The sequence below is a fragment of the Mustela nigripes genome, chromosome 14 (assembly GCF_022355385.1).
Source record: "Mustela nigripes isolate SB6536 chromosome 14, MUSNIG.SB6536, whole genome shotgun sequence".
Lineage (NCBI taxonomy): Eukaryota > Metazoa > Chordata > Mammalia > Carnivora > Mustelidae > Mustela > Mustela nigripes.
Window position 1 is genome coordinate 58,185,596 of NC_081570.1, and position 20,638 is coordinate 58,206,233.

Here is a 20,638-nt window from a genome sequence, read left to right on the forward strand (position 1 = left end):
TTATACCACAGGTCATTTGGTGTACGGTTTATTTTTTGGCATGGTGTTATAACAAATAATCTAAATTACTAAAAATCATTTTTTTAAAGATTTTATTTATTTCTTTGTCATAGAGAGAGAAATGAGAGCGAGCACAGGCAGACAGAGCGGCAGGCAAAGGCAGAGGGAGAAGCAGGCTCCCTGCCAAGCAAGGAGCCCAATGTGGGACTCGATCCCAGAACGCTGGGATCATGACCTGAGCCGAAGGCAGCCGCCTAACCAGCTGAGCCACCCACGCGTCCCAACTAAAAATCATTTTTAAAGGCATAATTAAAAATACTTCCTATAAAAAAGCACTATTATATCATCAAAATTCCTCATGCAACAATTTATTAATCATAAGTGTATATATATGTGTATGTGTACATATATACCTATATATTCTGACTAATACACCTCTTATATGTCTTTATGTGTGTATATACATATATTAGCTTATATATACATGTAAAACATACATGTAAAACATGTATTTATATATACAAATAATTTTATACACATATATGTACACACATGGGTGTGTATACATGTGTATGTATATATATATACATATATATGTATATAATTATACTCATATATAGTCTTACCTATGTGTCACATATTAGGATAAGCCATGCTGTGCTAACAGTTTCAAAACTGCAGTTGCTTAACCCAATAAAAATGTATTTCCTGTTCACATTATATATGCATTGCTGGTTGACATGGGATGCAAGTCCCCAGTCATTGAGGAACCCAGGTCGACAAGGGCTCTACCATGTGGTGGTTGCACCATTTAGAACATAAGCCCTCTCAATCACTCAGTATGGAAACAGAGAGCTTGGGTATTTAAATGAGATTTCTACAACCTCAGTTACACACAAATTTCACTTCCAATTTATTGATGAGAATTAATCATGGTGCTTTACTTCAACCTTAAGGAAGCCAATAATCACACCTTCTAGATGTGCAAAAGGCAGGGGAGAACAAAGTGTTGGAGAAAAATTATATATGTCTACCACATGAAAAAAATCACTTATGTGAAAAAAAGAAATGTTCCTCTGGGCATAGGTCAGGATAAGTAACACTAGCAGCTATAACAAGCAACTCCAAATTCCAATGACTTAATATAATAAAAATTTATCTTTTGCTCATTTGACATCATAATGCAATTGGCAAGAGGTCCCTACTACAGGCAGTCAGATAGGGACTTTAAGATCTAACATTTGATGATATAGAGCAAACACTGAGAAATGATAACAATAAAGAGGGAGTTCTATTTTACTTCTGGGTTGAGTGTAAGATGGATGACATTGTCATTTCAAATTGCCTTGTATCACAAGGTTTGATCCCTTAACAAGTTAAGTGAGCAGTGCCCTAAAGGGGATTGCTCAGCCACTAATTCCCTTAGTGCTCTCAAGTTCTCAACTTCTTTTTTTTTTTTTTTTTTTGAGAGTAGAAAGTAGTATTCTGATAGATAAAAGTGTTTTTAAAGAATAACTTAGTCATCCTGGCTTATCTAAATTGGGCAAGACCTGCCATTAAAAAAAGAAAGGGTAAAATTCAGAGGAGTTTAAGAAAAATTTATCTTCTCAGCTTTCCTACCTCTTTGTTCTCTTTCTTTCCTTATATTACTTTTAAACTTTTCAACTACTCTGGTATATAAAATTTGCTACTGACTGAAGTCGTGTATATTTGTTATTTCCTGTGTCCTTGATTTATGTGATTCAGTTCTTCGGTATGAATAGCCAAGGTTTGGGGCTACTTGTCTTCCCTCTGCTTAAGCAAACAAACAGAAGAAAGTTATCCTAGAACTTTTAAGATTTGTGAATAACTTGCCATTTCAAAATGAACTAAAAGTCTTAAAACTTCACGATTCATTTGAAATTATGTGGGGTTATTTAAATGTCATAGAACTCAGAAAAATATGTACAAATTTCTTTCAGAGCTACATTATACTCATGATTAAAGACTGATTGGCAAGAGCCCTGTACTTATGTGAGGAATTCTTGGTTCTTGTTTTGGGTCAGTCATTAATGACCTCTATGACCTTGGGCAAGAACTGACTAGATGACGCTCTGTTATAACTATCTGTGAGTTGTTAACTAAATTGGCTGCAGCCATCTCTAGCATGGCCTTATGGCTTCTGGATTTTCACTGTGTAACCAGAGCCATGCCTCTGAATAGTTGACCAGTAATCCAGATCCGTATTTTTTATCATCTCTCCAGTTGACTGAATTTAATTGCTGTGCCAGTGTTCAATGTGTAAAATCACCTGATGAGTTTACATTTTACAAGAGACCCTTGACTGGGTCTCTTCTAGGTGCTATATATTCACCTCCCTGTGGTTAATGGCAAGGTGGAAATTAAGGTGACTGAACAGGAGCAGACCCTGGAGACTCCGTTTTATAGCCTGTATAAACAAATAGCCTGTGTCTAGGCAGAAGAAAAAAGTGCTTAGAAACAATAATTCTCCAATTAAAGTAAAAAGGTTATCATCATTAATATAATACCAAACAAAGGTAATGGCAAAATAGGTTAAATATTCATCTATAAATTCGGGTCACCAAGTGAAATGCCTGGCCAGTTCAATTATGGTATCATGCCACTTGATGCCCAAATCATTAGATGAACTTAGTAAGATAGATATAACTGAATGGTAAAGATAATATGTTCTTCTTTTCTGATATATTCTCTATATAAACTTGTTCAAACTTGTTCTCAAAAATTATATTTAGTACTAAGCATTTAATGCATTTCTCATTCTGTGATACTTATGTCATCAGAGTCTTGAGGACAGAAAGCTTTTCATCTCTTCTGACTGATATAGAACCTCTACATACATCCATCTTTATTCATTCATGCTTTAACAATATTCTACTGGGCTTTTGGTCTTATATTTTGATTTCTCCTTCTTGATTTATGGATGCTTTTATGTAATATTTTCAGCTGAATTATATTTAATGGATAGATTCTGGGTCAGCTTTCTTATTCCATTTTTGTGTTCCTTTTTTGCTTTCCAAGTTGCAGTCTTCTGTAAAGAGGTTAGAATGACTCATGAATATGTTGGTGGTTTTATTTGCCACCTGGGAGTCCTAACTCTAAAGTGAGACATATGAGTTTTGAACACTTAAGACTGTTGCACATATCAAAACATATTTTTGATGGCATAAATGCTTGATTTAATTCTGTCATGTTGTCTCAGAGAGTTATTACATATTTCCTTTACCCTATGTGTTTAAATAAGTTAGTCATGAGGTAGAATATAAATGGTTTCAGTGCTTGTCTAAGGCATCTTTCTTCAGGGAAGCCTGTGAAATCCTCAGCTCTGTCAATATTTGGAGAAAATACAAAGCACAATTAATTGATAAATGCATAGATTTGAGGCAAGACAAGATGCTAGCATTACATAAAATCTATGTGCATGATGCCTGCTTGTTCAGGCATATCTGACACTGTAAGCACAGTTGACTGAGCACAGAAGTTGTGTAAACTCAGATTAATATGTTCTAAACTATTCATTAGAGAGAGATCTCAGGGGACAGACTATCATTTTAACTGCTGAAAGTAGAGGGAGAAAAGGTCAGGTGATAATTACAACACTCTTGACAGAAATTTAGTATGATTTCTATAAACTTTCTTTGCTTGTATTTATAACATGCATTCTTCTTTATCATCTGTCTATGATTTTCATTACTCCAAATAACTCATCTATAAATTATTCTTCGTTTTGGATTTGACTCTACAGAAATCCTCTGCGCATAATGTCATCTCTTGAGTGTTACGATGGTGATGTACTTTAAGATTGTATTAGGTAATGGCTTCTTAACACTATATAGAGCAGAAAATACTAATAATGAAAGTAGATTCTCAGAAGGGACTTAATTGGTTGTCTCTCTTCACTTGAGTGAGGGGGATAAGATTATTCTGTTAGAGTAGATGCCAGCATATTGCTCAGGCAAGCTCAAAAATGACATGGGTAGCAATGTAGGACTATCTGCTGAAGATGTGTCTCTGAATTTCATCATATTGCTCTTTTCTTATAAAAATGATAAATATTATTTGAGTGTTGTTAAATATCAGCATGCAGATTTTAAATAACCCAGCATGAGCACAAATAATCATTATAAATACACAAAGTTCCTGGGCTATTGTTAATATTCTCCACATTTTCTTGACCTTCTGGATGCATAATATCATTCAAACAAAAAAAGAATTCTAAACCAGTGTTAGGCTGTCAAGCTCAGAAAGAAGAGAGTAATGATAATGGGTTTTGCCTGAGCTTGGGTAATTCCTAGCCCTCTTGGGAACTTGCATTGTATACGAACGAAGTATTTTCATCCATTCCATTATATATTTCACACTTTCCACACTTTAGGCTCTGGGGATATGGAAGTGAGTAAGTTCTGGGGGCATCTGGGTGGCTCAGTTAGTTAGGTGTCTGCCTTCAGCTCAGGTCGTGATCCTAGGGTCCTGGGATTGACCCCCCCCCCCCAGTAGGGCTTCCCACTCAATGGACAGCCTGCTTCTCCCTGTGTCAAATAAGTAAATAAAATCTTGGGGAAAAAAAAAGAAAATGAGTAAGTTCTATACTCTGATTTAGTCTTGAAATGCCTGTGTGCATTCATTAAAAAATTTATTGTGCCCTAACTATATACTAGGAAACAGGTACTTAGGATACATTGGTTAAATAAAGATTTTAGGCTTTATGAAGTGTAGGGAAAGGCAGAGTATGAACAGTAAACATAATGAAAAGTAAATTTTAGAGAGTGCTAGGAGATGATAACTGCATTTTAAAAAAGGAAAGAAACAGGGTAAGGTGAATCAATAGTATGGTAACGAGGGAGCAGGAAGGAAGGACTTGTAGAGGTTGCAATTTAAAATGAAGTTGTTGAGATAAGCCACAATAAGAATGAAACTTTTGGGGCACCTGGGTGGCTCAGTGGGTTAAAGCCTCTGCCTTCGGCTCAGGTCATGATCCCAGGGTCCTGGGATCGAGCCTCGCATCATCGGGCTCTCTGCTCCACAGGGATCCTGCTTCCTCCCCTCTCTCTGCCTGCCTCTCTGCCTACTTGTGATCTCTGTCAAATAAATAAATAAAATATTAAAAAAAAAAGAATTGAAGGAGGTGTAAGAGACAACTATCTGCATAACTGGGAGAATGCTCAAGGAGAGGGAGCGGCCAGATCCATTGCCTTAGGGCAGGAGAATGTCTGCTGTGTTTGAGCAACAAAGAGAATCCTTGATGTGGTTGGAGTGACTCCATCCCCATTGTAAATATGTGAATGTCTTCTAACGCCTAATCCAGTCTCTGGGGGTGGATGAGTTGGGTACAGTGTGATGAAAAAGGAACCAATAAATACCGAGCCCCTAGTACTTGCACCCTATGTTTTGTTACCTCATCCTCACAGTAACCTGTTGACGGTGTTATTGTAATCGCTGTTTCACAAATTGGAGTAAAATGCATCGATAGGTTATAATAGCAAGGCTACAAAGTGATTGAGTAATGGGGCTGAGATTTGATCCCTTCGAATCCTGAATTCTTTTGGCTACATCATCCAACCTCGCTAGTAGTCATTACTTGGAGGTTCAATTTCTAAACAAAGAAGTCACATCTACCTAAGGATTACAGAACTCAACTCCAAGCCTAGCAAGTGGTGTCCTGCAGGTGAGTAGGGCCAGAAGTGACTGTGACTCCCACTTGTTTTCTGTCATTCACCTATTTCCCAGCACTCCTTTCCCTGTTTACAGGAAGAGAAGTTATTGAGGGTGACCTAGGTAGAGATCACAGACACCAAGAGATGTAGACAACTATTTAAAACAACCCACTAAAGAGAGAGCCGTATGACCAGTCTGTGTTCCAGTTAGTGTCCCCTTTAGGTCACATTCCTGAGCAGTCATCTGGTAACACCTGCTTCCTTCTCTGCATGTAACTGCTGGAGTGTTCTGGAGCAGTCAGCTGGCACCCCCAATAACAAAACCTCTGCCAGCAGCCCCCTCCATTCCGAAGATTGGAATCTGCTTGTAATAATAATGTATTTTAACTCCGAATGGAGTTCTTAGCATGAAATATGAATGTTTATGCCTTAAAATTTCATTTCTGACCAAGCCTGAGGTTTGTAATCCTTCCTTCTTTGAGGACATAAGTTGTCTGTTCTCTGACTTTTTTATTACTTGCACTTGACCTTCTCTCTTATTACACTGAAAAATACTAAAAATTTTTAGGTTACAGTTTACCACACACATTTACTCAGTCATGCTCTATCCTACTTCAGATAAAATATGCAAAATGTGTAAAATGTAATGCAACAAGATTAAAGTTGAATCCATTAACTGCTATGTTGAGGTCTAGAGAGGAAAGGAGTAAATAGATAAATTGATAAATAGGCAAGAGATCAATGGGAAAGGGTAGAGAGAATTAAAAGCAGGTCTTTTGGAGGGCATGGTAATGGGTAGGATGCTGGTCCCACACACTTAATTTCCCCCATGAATTTGTGTTATTGTGGAAGGAAAGTGGACTGGTCATACGGCTCTCTCTTTAGTGGAAAAGCCTATAACCTGGAGGCCTTCTTGAGGTCAGTTTTAGCATAGTATAACAAACAAAAGAAACACAAATCTAAGTCTCATTGGGCTTCCCCATTAAAAAAAAAAAATAGAAAAGAAATATTGACTTGCATCATCAGTTTTCCTTTATGATGGACAGAAATACTGAGTGGCGGTCCCCCTACGGTGCAATGAGCTTGCAGCTGAAGTATTGCCAACAAACATTCTGAATGTATTCTTAGGATGACAGTAAGAAAAATCTCCAACAGGGGAAAAAAAAAAAAAAAAAAGAAGAAGAAGAAAGAGAAAAAAGGAGAAGGAAAAGAAAGGGTAAGAAGAAGAATGAGTTGAAACTCTGAATACTGAACCTTGAATGGTAAGCAAATGGGTTACCTGGGATTACCTGGCAGTTGAAACTGGGAGGTAGAGACCCAGCCCTGCAGAAGTAGAACCTGAGCCTTTCATATTAAGCCCAGGCCCTCGAAGTGGACTGAAGTGGTCACAAGTCATTACTAACCCGGCCCCCAGGTAGAAGATAAAATTTATCTTGGGAGGAATGCATTCCCATTTTGGCACCTGAAGATTACTCCACCCCCCCTCCCCCACCCTTACCCCAAACTGGTTGACATCTGGAAAGCACTATTTAAAAACCTCTGGCTCCTAATAGTCATGATTAGGGTTAATAGGAGGATCCGTTCTGCAAGAGAAGAGCTGAAACCCATCTGGTGTTGTTCCAGAGACATATCTGAGCTGTTTGGACCTCGCACATAATTATGATCTGATGTCCAAAAGGATGAGGAAAGCTAAGTCAGCAGAATCTTTGCTAAAATTCTGTCACAACAGAATTACATTATTAACCACAACAACAGTAATGCAGTAGTAATAGCAAATATTTAAGAAATGCTTATTTTGTTCCAGACACTATCCTAAGAAAAAATGTACTGAATTATTTTAGCAAACTCTGAAAAAACCACATGTTGTCTTTATTTTATAGATAAGAAAACTGCAGCACAGGAAGTTTACATTCTTGTCCCTGTTCCCGTGGGTAGTAAGCACCAAAGCCTGGCAAAATGGATCCGTGCTAACACTAGCATATGAGGGAACTAAGTAAATAGTCATTTATTTCAATTTCTTTTCTGTTTGCTGACCTATTGAGCAGTCTTGGATGGGCTGGAAAGAAACAGAAATCACCTTATTTTCTTCTTAAAATCTTCTGGCTCCCAGGCCAGTCCAGAATCTGGGCCAACCTCAGTCTGTAGCCTCCTCCCTGTTGGCGGGCACAAGCATTTGTTCTTGGCATCGCTGTATGTCCTAGTCTACTGCAATGTCATGGGTCATTCTCATTAAGGGACTTTGGAGGAGGAACTATTCTTTTTCATTGAGAGTCCACAGGATTTTCACAGGATGAGTGATATGTGTGAAGCACCACAAATATAAAAACTGCCACCTTTCATAGTTCTAAGTAGTATAGTTAATGTGAGAGACAAAAAGTGACATTTGTTATGAATTGCAAACATCTCTTTGATCCAGGCTTGTTTAAGAGATAATTTATTGGAATTATTATTGAGGAATATTCTAGGATAAAAACAAAAGTCCTAATTTTTTTTTTTTTTAATTTAAGGAAGAAAGAATTAAAAACTCAAGTCATGGGTAGATCATTGCCTAGCATATACAAAGACATAATACAAAGATTTATGAACTAGCTTGATAAATAAATCACATTAAGTTTTGGCTGCTAAATTAATAGCAAATAAGAAGAGATCAAATTTACTTGGAAATAAGCCTTTGGAAGAAGTTATGAAATAAGCTTATCTGTCTTTTCTTATTTTGGACATTTTGGAGAATGGTTTCAATTATTTAGTAAATCCAAGTGAGACTTTGTAGAAGGTACAACATGAAGCTAATATAAATATTACATTTATCATTAAAACAAACAAAAAACATTATTAACCTTTTGTATTGTGCATTTTAGAAAACCTTAATCTAAGAGCACTGACTTTTTTGAGCTAAGTTAAGAATCAGTTTCCTAAACAAACTTCTCCAAGGTGCAGGTGTAAACTAATGAACAGTGGAGAGTTTATGAGCCTTCCTCCAAGATAATTTGTTCTGTTAAAATAACTGAGGGGCATGGAACGCTGAAGAATGTCATTTTTTAAATGAAAGCACTCCTATTTTTGAACAATTTCAACATTACATGCTACTATTTTTGTCTTCAAATCTGACTCATTAGTTAGAACCCAAATATTATTTTTGGGTTATAATTCAGTTTTAGATTTAAAAATTATATTGGATACAAACTTGGACTAGGTATATTATTCCAGGCCAGCTATTTCTTCCAGTTATAATTATTATAATTAAAACCCTTACTATTCTTTGTCTAATGCATCTTCCTGTTAAAAATAATTATTCTAGATGATGAAATGCCTACTTACTCTTGGATGTTATCATCTTCTTTGGTTTATTATTACAAATGTTAAAATATTACTTCCATTTCAAGAACTTCAGTAAGAAGACAAAAAAACTGGGAGCTTTTCTCATGAAACCAAACAGATGCCTATGTTTAAAAATGAAAGAAAAATAATGGAAAGTTTAAATTAGAATCCAAATAAATAACTCTAAACATTTACATGTGCCTTTATTTCTCCAGTCTCTGCTAAGAGAGAAGCCATAGGGAAAGATAGAGGAGCAAAACATAATAAAGAAATCTTCAGTCCATATATTTTACATCAAGAAATTATATTAATTAGATATCAATATCCAAAATAACATTGTTTTAGACTCATAAACTTACATAATCTTCCGGAGGAATTTATTCATTAACACCAGTTTTGTGTGTGGTGACAATATAGTATATTCTAGAAACTTTCCTTTTTTTTTTTCTAAATTCATTTTGACATCTACCCATTTAGATATACTGACATTATATCTCAACTTTTATTTTGCCATAATATCAAAGTATCATATCAATGTATGGCTAGGCTTACAAAAGAATTTGGATTTATTTTTCTTTTTCCTATCATCTATATAGATGAAATGCCTACTAGTCCATATCCACTGCACACCTAACTGGAATAATGACTTGCAAAATCCCGATAAAGACAGGGAATAGGGAAGGTCGCAAATAAAGAAAAGGGTGAGAGACATGCTAGAAAAAGGATAAACACCAGTTGAGCTTAAACTAATATACAGATTCTGATTATAACTGACAAATAGGTTATCCATAAAGGCAGAACTCTTCTACTCTTGGTATCTGTTTACATGAATGGCGGTGCTTCAGAAAGAAAAGATATTCCAGGATGAAGTAAATGGTGGTCATGGGTTTGAGAAAGATGGGAAAATGAAAAGATTGGTATGTGGTCTGTTTCCCAAGATGTTTTCATGGACATCCATTTCATGGATGTTTTCTGGGCTGTAGGAAGAGAAGTTTTTGAGCTAGAGACAGGGGTAGAGGTAGAGGTAGAAATAGAACAAGGGAGAGGAGAGAAAGAGAGAAGATTTACAGAGGAGTTAAAAGAATCCATTGCATTTAATAAACACCAGAAAAGGATTTTTATCCAGAGGATATTTTTAAGACCCTTGCAAATCAGTAATAAACTGACATATAACCCAGGGGAAATTGTCAATTTTAAAAACAGGCCAGACACAGAAGAAAACCAAATCATCAGTAACAAAAATTCTCAACCTCACATTTCAATCAGGAAAATGTAAAATAAATTAATAATGAGATACTATTTCATGCTTATAAGGACATAAAAGTCTAAAGTATCACAAATGTTGGTATAGATACACATGGAGGAAACTCTTACACATGTGAATATAAGAAGATGCATATGCCCTCTGACTGGCACTTCCCCCCCTAGGCATCTGTCTGAGAGAAACTCATGGGGATGTACACAAGCTAACATGTACACTGGTGATTTTTTTTTTCAGTGCAGCTTATTACTATGAAATAAAATAATTTTCTCTTGTCACGGAACTGACAAATTATGCTTTCTTCAAATTATGGGATACTCTACAGCAGTTAAAATTAATGATCTAGAGTTTCATGTTTCAATATGGGTAAATCCCAAGAAATACAATTTTGAGTGAAGAAAACCAAGTAGCGAGTCATACATATAATGTGAAAACATGTATGTAAATACTCTAAACTCATAAAACAAGAGGATACAAATTTAATGGATGCATATATGTGTAGTAAAATTACAAAAACATGCATGGGAACAGGTCATACCAGCTTCTGGATGGGTGGGCATAGGGGGTTGAAAGTGAAGGGGAATGGGTTAGGAGGTACAGTTTTTCTGTGATATTTTCTCTCCTTAATAAAAAGAAAGTTGAAGAACTTCCAGTGATGTGATCTTGGCAGCATGCTCGATTTTTAAACTCCATAAAATTCTTCCTGAAAAATAAACAAAGAAATTAGGATAGCAAATGAAAACTCCATTGACAATATCTAAATAAAACTAGAAAGAAATATTTCTGTAAACTTCAGATTATAAACACAATGTAATAAATCACCTACAGCAGCAGAACAAGAACATGATCAAAGCTGGGTGGTAGGAGTAATGAGAAATGAATGGGGACCACGTGTATACTCCACAAACCAGGGTTTTAAAATTTGCCAACACATATTCACCTCTAAGAGAAGACCCTACATATCCCAGGTACAAACATGGGAAGACACAGCTGAGAATGGCCAGTAAACCTTGGAAAGGTCCCCAGTCTCCAGTTTGCAAGTGAATTAAGAATACTGCATATAGGTATGAAAAAAAAAATTGAAGGTCTAAAAATTGAAGGTTTTGCTAATTTCAATATATAGTTAAGTGACCATAAAATTAAGCCACCAGTTAACTTCCATTTACAAGTTAAATGACAGAACAAGGAAGTAAACAGAAAAATCCAGAATGTAAGACATTCTATAGAACAACTAATCCAGTTTCTACAAGTCAATATCTGAGGGGAAAAGAAGGAAAAGGACTTCTCTGAATCAAAAGAGACTTATAAGATGAAAGTGGGGACCTTGTTTGGATCCTGATTCAAACAAATCAATGGACACATTTTCCAGACCACTCATAATTTGATTTTGGACTCGGTATGAGATGATAGCCAAGAAATACTGCCAATTTTATTATATGATATTAATACTTTTTAAAATTTTTTATTTTTTTATAAACATGTATTTTTATCCCCAGGGGTACAGGTCTGTGAATCGCCAGGTTTACACACTTCACAGCACTCACCATAGCACATACCCTCCCCAATGTCCATAATCCCACCCCCTTTCTCCCAAGTCCCCTCCCCCCTGCAACCCTCAGTTTGTTTTGTAAGATTAAGAGTCACTCATGGTTTGTCTCCCTCCCAATCCCATCTTGTTTCATTGATATTAATACTTTTTAAAAGGAAAATGTCCACAATTTTTAGAGATTTATATTGAATCATATAGGGGTAAAACTATGTTGCCTGATATTTGCTATAAAATGCATAAAGAGGAAAAAATGGAAACAACATTTTTTAAAAAAATAGGTTAATTTCTACAAAGCTACATTAATTAAAGCACAATGTGGTACTGGCATAAAAATAGATGTCTAGACCAATGGCATAGAACAGGGAGCCCAGAAATAAACCCTTCTGCATATGGGCAAATGTTCTGCAATGAAAGTGCCAATGGAGGAAAGAACAGTCTCTTCAACAAATGGAATTGGGGAAACTGGATACTCGGATGCAAAAGAATGAACTTAGATCCTTGCCTTGGACCATATACCAAAAGTTAAGTAAAAATGGATTAAAGATCTAGGTATAAGACATAAAACCATAAAACTTCTAGAAGAAAATGGGAAAAGCTTCATGGCATTGAATTTGGCAATGGTTTTTGAAAGACACCAAAAGTCAGAAGCAAAAATAGATAAGTGAGATTCTATCAGATTTCCAAAGTTTTGCATATCAAAGAAAATAGTCAACAGATTGAAAGGCAATCTTCAGATGGGAGAAAATATTTGTAAATTATATATTTGGAATTATATTCAGAATACAGAAAGGACTCCTACATCTGAAGAGCAACAACAATACTTTCACTTTCTTGAAAGAGGAATAAACCAAACAGAGGCGCCTGGTTAGTGGCAGTCTTAGGCTCAGGTCGTGATCCCAGGATCCTGGAATCAGCTCGGCATCGTGCTCTCTGCTGGGCTGGGAGCCTGCTTCTCCCTTTCCCTTTACTGTCCCTCTGTTTGTCTCTCTTGCTCTCTCTGTCAAAGTAAATAAACAAAATCTTAAAAAAAAAAAATGCTTGCAGCCTTCTAAGGTATCTACTGCCATGCCCTGATAGCTAAAGCTGATAAATGATCTTTTCTCTAGGAAATGCTAAAAACTTGTTAGCTATATTAATGGTCCAGGCAAAATGACTCATGAGTTTTGCAGTGTTATTATTGACTACATAAAAGGAAGAAATCTAATCATATTATATTAGTGATGTAAGGGGACAGATGGTAGCTACACTTATGGTTAACATAATGTATAAACTTGGCAAGTCACTAAATTGTATACCTGAAACTAATGTAACATTGTGTGTCAACTGTACTCAAATTGATAAAGAAAAAGCAAAAATTGATAATAACATCAACATCAAAATATAATTGCATTCCCTGAATCAGTTAGGTCATAAATGACATCAATTGCCCTGCCTCCCAAATTACTGGGGAAATCTGTCCTATGATTTTATACTAACTCTTTATTGCTTGCTCCTTATGTTTTTTTTCATGGTTAGGAGAAGTTTCTGAATATGACCTATAAAGATCTTTTTAAAAGCTTATTGTGTATTTTTAAATAATTAAAGATTTACAAAAAGTTGCTCTAATGTAAAGTCCTTAACAGCTACTTTGTCCTAATGGTTACACCATGCATTAACTATAGTACAATGTCAAAAACAGGAAATTTGTACTGCTACAATGTTGCATATAGTTCTGTATCATTTTACCATTTGTAACCATTGTATCTTTGTACCATACCATGACCAGTACTGCGTTCAAGATACAGAGTTCTTCCATTGCCACAAAGATCAACTAGCATCAGGATCAAATAAAAAACACTTTTTCTTTCTTTTTTTTTCCTTTTATTTACCAGTTTCAAAATGCCACGTCATGCTCTTCCATTTTCCAATATCAAATGTAGAAATCTTACCTCCGTTTAAGTTTCTTTACCTTTTTTTTTTTTTTACTTGTAATTGTCTTAAATACTTCCTCTACATACATTGAGGTCCACATCAGAAAAATATTATACTTTCCACTGACACTGCAAGAAGGAAACTGTTTTCCTGCTGACTGGTAGCGACAGTTCCCCAATTGGCCTCCTCTGGTATCACTTCTGTGGAGATGGGGGGGTGGTTCCAGGTAGGGCCGGGAGTCCAGGTTCCTGGGAGACTTCCACGGGCACTACCAGAAGAGGCTTGCTACCTCTGGATGAGGATGAGAGGCCCCTCTCCCAATCTGTCTTCTCTCTCACCATACTTGGGAATGGTAGAAATCTAGGATCTCCAGCTTTTGCTGACAGCCGTGGAACCCGAGCTGCATTTCATTCCACAGTGCATCTCTGCAGTAGGGCACTTATTATCTAAAAACTTTTCATGTTGCTAAGCTGCCCCTTTCCTTGTCCTTTGAAAGAAAGAACTGGATTTTATGAGGGCTCTTATTTGTCAGGTTCCATTTTTTTTTCCCCCCAGATATGGCTTCTCTAGTCCAGGATATGGGAGTCAAAAAGGCAACCCGGGGAACGGGTCATCATGATCTTTCCTGTGTTTCCAGGTCCACAGTTGGTCAGCCTTCTTCTCTTTACCTCACAGTCTCCTTATGTTTGTTTTATAGATCACATCCTGGACTTCTGCCTGCACTTAGGGGAAGAAATACTCCATTGTGGTCCAAAACAAGACACCTAGAGAGATTTTAGAACTTCATGAAATTTAACCTTTTCCTGGCATTTAAAAAAAAAATTTAATTAAGCATTATGTAGCTGTGAGTAAACATACTTTTGTCATCTAAATCAAGACATTAAGAGACATGAGTTGTAGTGGAGGAGCCATCTTAAACCAACTCTAAAACCTAAACTAATGAATTCAGCATGTAGTGACTGAGATCAGCCACCACAAGTCATCTTCAAAGAACAAAGTGATTTCCTTTGGAAACCAGTAGCAACAGGGCTTCCCTGTGGCTTAGATATGTGCTGAAATAAAGGAAGAAATGTGTGAACTGATTACTGATGTGAAAGCTCAAGAGGGGGAGTGCTCCAAACCCAATTTTAATACTTACCATTTCAACATCGTGAAGTGAGAAAATGCCCTGAGCAGAGGAGTGGATTTCCCAATACTGTATTAACCTTACGCAGAAAAATGTATGCTCTAGGCAAACATAATTTGACTAATTCATTCCTTTTGTTCTGACTCCACAAGTGCAAAGTTACCTCTTTGCACTTCTCTATTGGACTTCACGTCAAGTTCTTAGAGAAAATAAGCTGAGAAAAAGATTCAAACATCTGATACTTGTGGCAACTCTTTTTCTCAGTATAATTCTTTAAATTGGCATTGTCACCAGTATCTTATGAGTTTTGATTAGTGAGCCAGTCTCCCTAATTTCCAGACTTAAATCCAGAAGTAGATAATGAGTCCTTGATAGACTCTGATGACCTTCCTAAGCACTATCTCTAAACTTTTAAATTATTCAAATTATGTATCTACTTCAAAAACAGGTAAAACAACATTGCTTTAACATGACCACAAATATTAATACCTAATAGACATTTACAGTGAGCCAGGAGCTATAAAGAAAAAATACCCTTAAAGATTAATAATCAAGAGTATATGTTTCCCAAAGATAATCTGATAGCAGTCCTTCTTCTATTTAAAGTGCCTGGTACTGTCCTAGGTCTTAGGATAGACCACAAAAGGCATCAGGCAAAACTCCTGTCTGTGAAATTTGCATTCTGGAGAGTGGAGACAAGATGGAAATAAGATGTATGTGGCATATGGATGTTAGAATGTAGCATGTGCCATGGAAAAAAGGAAAGCAGGATGAAGAAGACCAAGAGTGTGGAGGTTGGGTGGGGAATGGGCACGATGTAATGGTAAACAGGATGATCCAACTGAGAGGGTGAGAATTTGCACAGATTTAAAAGAGATGAGGGAAGTAACAAGGACATCTTGAAACATAGTCATGTAGCAAGGACATCTGAGGATCAAACATTGAGAGAGAAAGCAATGAAAGAAATGATATCAGCGAGGTAATGAGGGTCCACAAGACAATATGGCAATTGTTGGACATTTTTGAAATGGAGTCATACTGACACAAGAAGCCATTGAAGGTATTAACCTTTTGGTTTGATATAATCTCAAACATACAGCAAAGTGAAAAATAAAAGGGATAATTTTATTTACATTAACCAATTGTTTACATTTTCTCACAATTAGTTTTATCATTTGCATTCTCTTGATAGATTTTTTAAACTATTTGACAGTAAACTGGAGACCTTTGTGACCCTTAACCACTAACTAGTTCCATGAATAATTTCTAAAAACAAAGGCATTCTCTCTTTCTTGCTCTCTGTCAAAATAAATAAATAAATCATTAAAAAAAAAAATGGATGGTGGCATCTGGGTGGCTCAGTTGGTAGAACATCTGACTCTTCCTGGTTTCCACTCAGGTCACGATCTCCTGGGTTGTGGGATCAAGCCCTGCATCATGATTCACACTCAGCAGGGAGTCTGGCTTGAAAGATTCTCTCTCTGCCCCTCCCCACACTCGTGCATGTGCTCTCTCTGTCTCTTTCTCTCTCAAGCTAAATAAATAAATCTTTAAAAAAAAAAAACAAAAACAAAACAATTCCCTCACGTAACTACAGTACTATTAATAAAACCAGGAAAAATGATATTGATAAATACTGCTATCAAATTTAAAGTCCATTCATCAATTTTCACAATAATATTCTTTATAGTATATTTTTTCTCTCTGATACTACCCTGGAATCAATTTATTCTTTAAGAAGTCTAGGTTCTTGGATGCCTGGGTGGCTCAGCAGGTTAAGCAGCTGCCTTTGGCTCAGGTCATGATCTCAGGTTCCTGGGATCGAGTCCCACATCAGGCTTCTTAATCAGCTGGGAGCCTGCTTCTCTCTCTGCCTCTACCTGCCACTCTGCCTGCTTGTGCACTTACTCACTCTCTCTCTCTCTTTTTCTCTCTCACACACTGATAAATAAATAAATAAATAAATAAATAAATAAATAAATAAATAAAATCTTAAAAAAAGAAAGAAGTAGTCTAGGCTCCTTGGGGCACCTGGGTGACTCTGTTGGTTAAGTGGCTGCCTTTGGCTCAGGTCATTATCTCAGCGTCCCGGATTATGCCCCACATCTGGCTCTCTGCTCAGTGGGAACCCTGCTTTTCCCTCTCCTTCTGCCTGCCTCTATGCCTACTTGTGCTCTATTTCTATCTATATGTCAAATAAATAAATAAAATATTATAAAAAGAAAGAAATCTAGGTTCCTTGATTAAAAGAAATCAAGATCTGTGTTCTAGGTGTATTCAGTGCTATCATAACTTTTGGATAATCTCAGTGAACATTTCTAGTATATATACATGTATATGTACATACACATGTATGGCTGTACCTATAATCACTTCTAAATTTATTTAGCTATATAGGTAAATATTAAAAATCATAAGTTTATATTGATATTTTCCATTTCAATACAATACCAATATTTCTTCTTTCTATATTTTAACTTCCCCTTAAAATACTACTCCCTTTGCTTTTAATATATTTACTTATTTGTTTAAGCAAGTTTTAGTATTGCTAACCCAAATCATTGCAAAAAGCCAACCTATTAACTGAAGTTCAGTATTTGTTTAAAGTTGTTGGTAAAATTACATGCAGTGAAATGCATAACTCTTAAGTGTACAATTTCATAACTTTTGATAAATGCTTACCCCTGTGTAATCTGCACTCCCTCTACTTCTGCTAAGCATGGAATGAAACCAGTCAGGGAAAAGTCAAGAACGTATGTAAGGACGTGATTATAATGACTGACCAAAAAGTTTTATTTATTTATTTTTTAAGATTTTAATTTTAAGTCATCTCTACACCCAATGTGGGGCTCAAATTCATAATGCCAAGATTAAGAGTTGTGTGTGCTCCCTGACCGAGCTGGCCAGGTGCCACTCTACCCACCCGCCACCACCAGAGAATTTTAGTGACTCAAGGAGAGGTGTAAGGATATGGGGGCTGGACAATAAAATGGAGATAGGATTCATCGATTTGAGGTTCATGCAGAGTTGAAGAGTAACATGGGATATTTTCTTAGGATGTGTCATATCTCTGTGAAAACATAGTGACTGGCACAATAGAAGTTTACTGTCAAAATATGAAAATACATTGAGAATTCGTTTGCTTTTGAATAATCCTAAAGACTTCTTTTCCCTGGGAACAGCTTTCTTTCTTGAGGCCACTTATAGATTAGTGCATGCATTTATAAATTGCTCTCTACATTTGCTGATTTTAGTATGAACATGTGAAATAAAAGAGAATACAAAACTTAGAGTTATTATTATTTTGCACTTCCTAGAAAAAGGCCATCTAGCTTTACAATTTTTTTAAAAATATTTTATTTATTTATTTGATAGAGAGAGAGATCACAAGCAGGCAGAGAGGCAGGCAGAGGGAGAGGGAGAAGCAGAATCCCTGCTGAGCAGAGAGCCTGACATGGGGCTCAATCCCAGGACCTGGGATCATGACCTGAGCCGAAGGCAGAGGCTTAACTCACTGAGCCACCCAGGCGCCCCTAGCTTTACAATTTTAATTAACAAATTCATCACCTTTTAATGATTTTTGGTCCTGAAACTTGACTGAGACATTATAGGGTCATTTTAGAATTTTGTATTCTAAAATAATTATGGTAAGTTACAAAGATCCCTCTAAGAATGTAGTGTGAAATATAACTATGTTTTTTTGGATATTGCTTAATAGTGGACAGTATTAATTTTTCTGATTTAAAAAGAAAAAAGATATCAAAATCTCTTTATGAAGCCAACAGATTCCATTACAAAATTTCCATATAGGTTATTTATTTTTAGACTTCAGCTAATAGAATATGTTTGTTTTGTTTCAACTTTAATATAACCTAAAGCATGTACATATTCATTGCCTTGTTTTGTTTATTTAATTTCTACCACTCATATGAAAAACCCTTCACAGATAATCTATGCCTGGAGCTGCTGTAAGTAGATGTAAATTGTCACTTATAACACATAAATTCAATCTAGAGTTTCCTGACAATAATTTCTGCTGATGTATTGTCTTTATCACTTTATTTTTATTTTATTTTATTTTTCCGTGTTCTAAGATTCATTGTTCATGCTTTATTAAACAAAATTTTATATTTGTACTACCATCTGCTTAGATCAAAGATAGCCATTAAAAAATGAATGGTGCAAAAACAGCTGGTACATTTTCTCAGTGGACTTTGAATTCTGTGACCTGAGAAAGTTCACTGAATCTCCTTAGAGTTCACATCTCAATTGGTAAAATGGGGTTGATAGAGGCAGAGACCTGACCTATTGAGTTTAGAGATTTATATAAATTGAAGATTCTTTTTTTTTTTTTCAGTGCAACATGGTTTTTGGTCATTTCATTGCTTTATATGTATATAGAAAAGTATACAGAAAGGGGAAGTATATGGAAAAAGAGAACAAAAGGGACATCTGTATATCACTTTTAAATTTCATGTCTCAAGAGTACCAGTAATTATAAGTGAGACATAAACTGGAGGATTTAAAGTAACCACTTTTTTCTCCGACAGACTTTCCAAAAGAAAGGGATGAGATAGGGAAAGGGATGGAGGTGGGAAGATGTGTTTACCAGTGGCTGTGGGCTGGTTTATTTAATCTTTTTGAATCTCAGATTTCTTACCTGTAAATTGAAAGCAACAAAATCTATCCAGCAAAGATTGTAATGAGAATCAGAACTAAAATGTAAAGAATTTAGCATTACTGGGGAAAGAGAAGGGACATAATAAAACATCCTTACTTATTATTATTTTAATAATGTACATTACATGCTGGAACCAGGGAGCCTGTGTCCTATCTCTGACTATGTGAGTGGACCTGGCCCACTTCTGCTTTTTCAGCAGTACAAAAGAAATAATACCTGTTTTAGCTCATTCATAGAGTTATTAATAGATTGAAAAAAGTGAAATTACCTATATTTGTTGTAAAATGCTATAGAAATAAGTGAAATTAATGTTTACTGACATTCTATTGGAATTTTGAAATTACTGGTACTATGGCGATGCAGAAGAGGTGGAGAAAAAAATAGAATGATTCAACCATTAACCCTGTCTATATGGAAGCTTTAATATGTATCAGACACTATTGATCCTGTGGATGCAGAATTAATGAGTAGCTCACAGTCTTTTAGGGAATAGAGAAACATTCACCAATAAGGATAACATAATGCAATAAGTACAATTTGAAAGGCAAATCACAAAATGCTGTGGGCACTCAGAGTGGGGAGGAATTAATTCAGCCTAAGAGATTTGTATTGATCCTGTTGTGGTGTTCCACAGAAGAGATGGGATTTGAGTTTAACAGGCATCTAAGGGGCTGAAGGCTATACCAATCAGAAAGAACAGCAGAAGTATAAGGTCTCATACAGCAAAGTGTGTTAAGGGAATAGCAGGAAATTCAGCAAAACTCTACATATTCATGCAAGAGCCTCAGAAATGTATTTTGAAGAATTCTTAGGTTGTAAAAATTGCAGAACCATTCTGTTCAGAAAAGTCTTGCTAATTACAAATTTTGCTTAAGTAAAAAATCCTTTAGAATACTTTTTTACTCTTCAGGTGTCAGCATTAGTAACCTCACCATTGACACTTAAATATTAATAATTTGTAGCAACATGGATGGGACTGGAGGAGATTATGCTGAGTGAAATAAGTCAAGCAGAGAGAGTCAATTTTCATAATGGTTTCACTTATTTGTGGAGCATAACAAATAGCACGGAGGACATGGGGAGTTAGAGAGGAGAAGGGAGTTGGGGGAAATTGGAAGGG

The 20,638-nt window shown here is 36.0% G+C and overlaps 1 protein-coding gene across 2 annotated transcripts in view; it reads right to left on the bottom strand.

The window, feature by feature from the left end:
• Positions 1–9,178: 9,178 nt before the first annotated feature.
• Positions 9,179–20,638, bottom strand: part of PTGER3 (prostaglandin E receptor 3) — a 195,811-nt gene continuing 184,351 nt past the window's right edge. For both annotated transcript variants that reach the window (XM_059375112.1, XM_059375111.1), the window contains one exon: positions 9,179–10,954. In XM_059375112.1, coding sequence (XP_059231095.1) covers positions 10,934–10,954 — 21 coding nt within the window. In that variant the 3' untranslated portion in view covers positions 9,179–10,933. The remainder of the gene's footprint in view (positions 10,955–20,638) is intronic.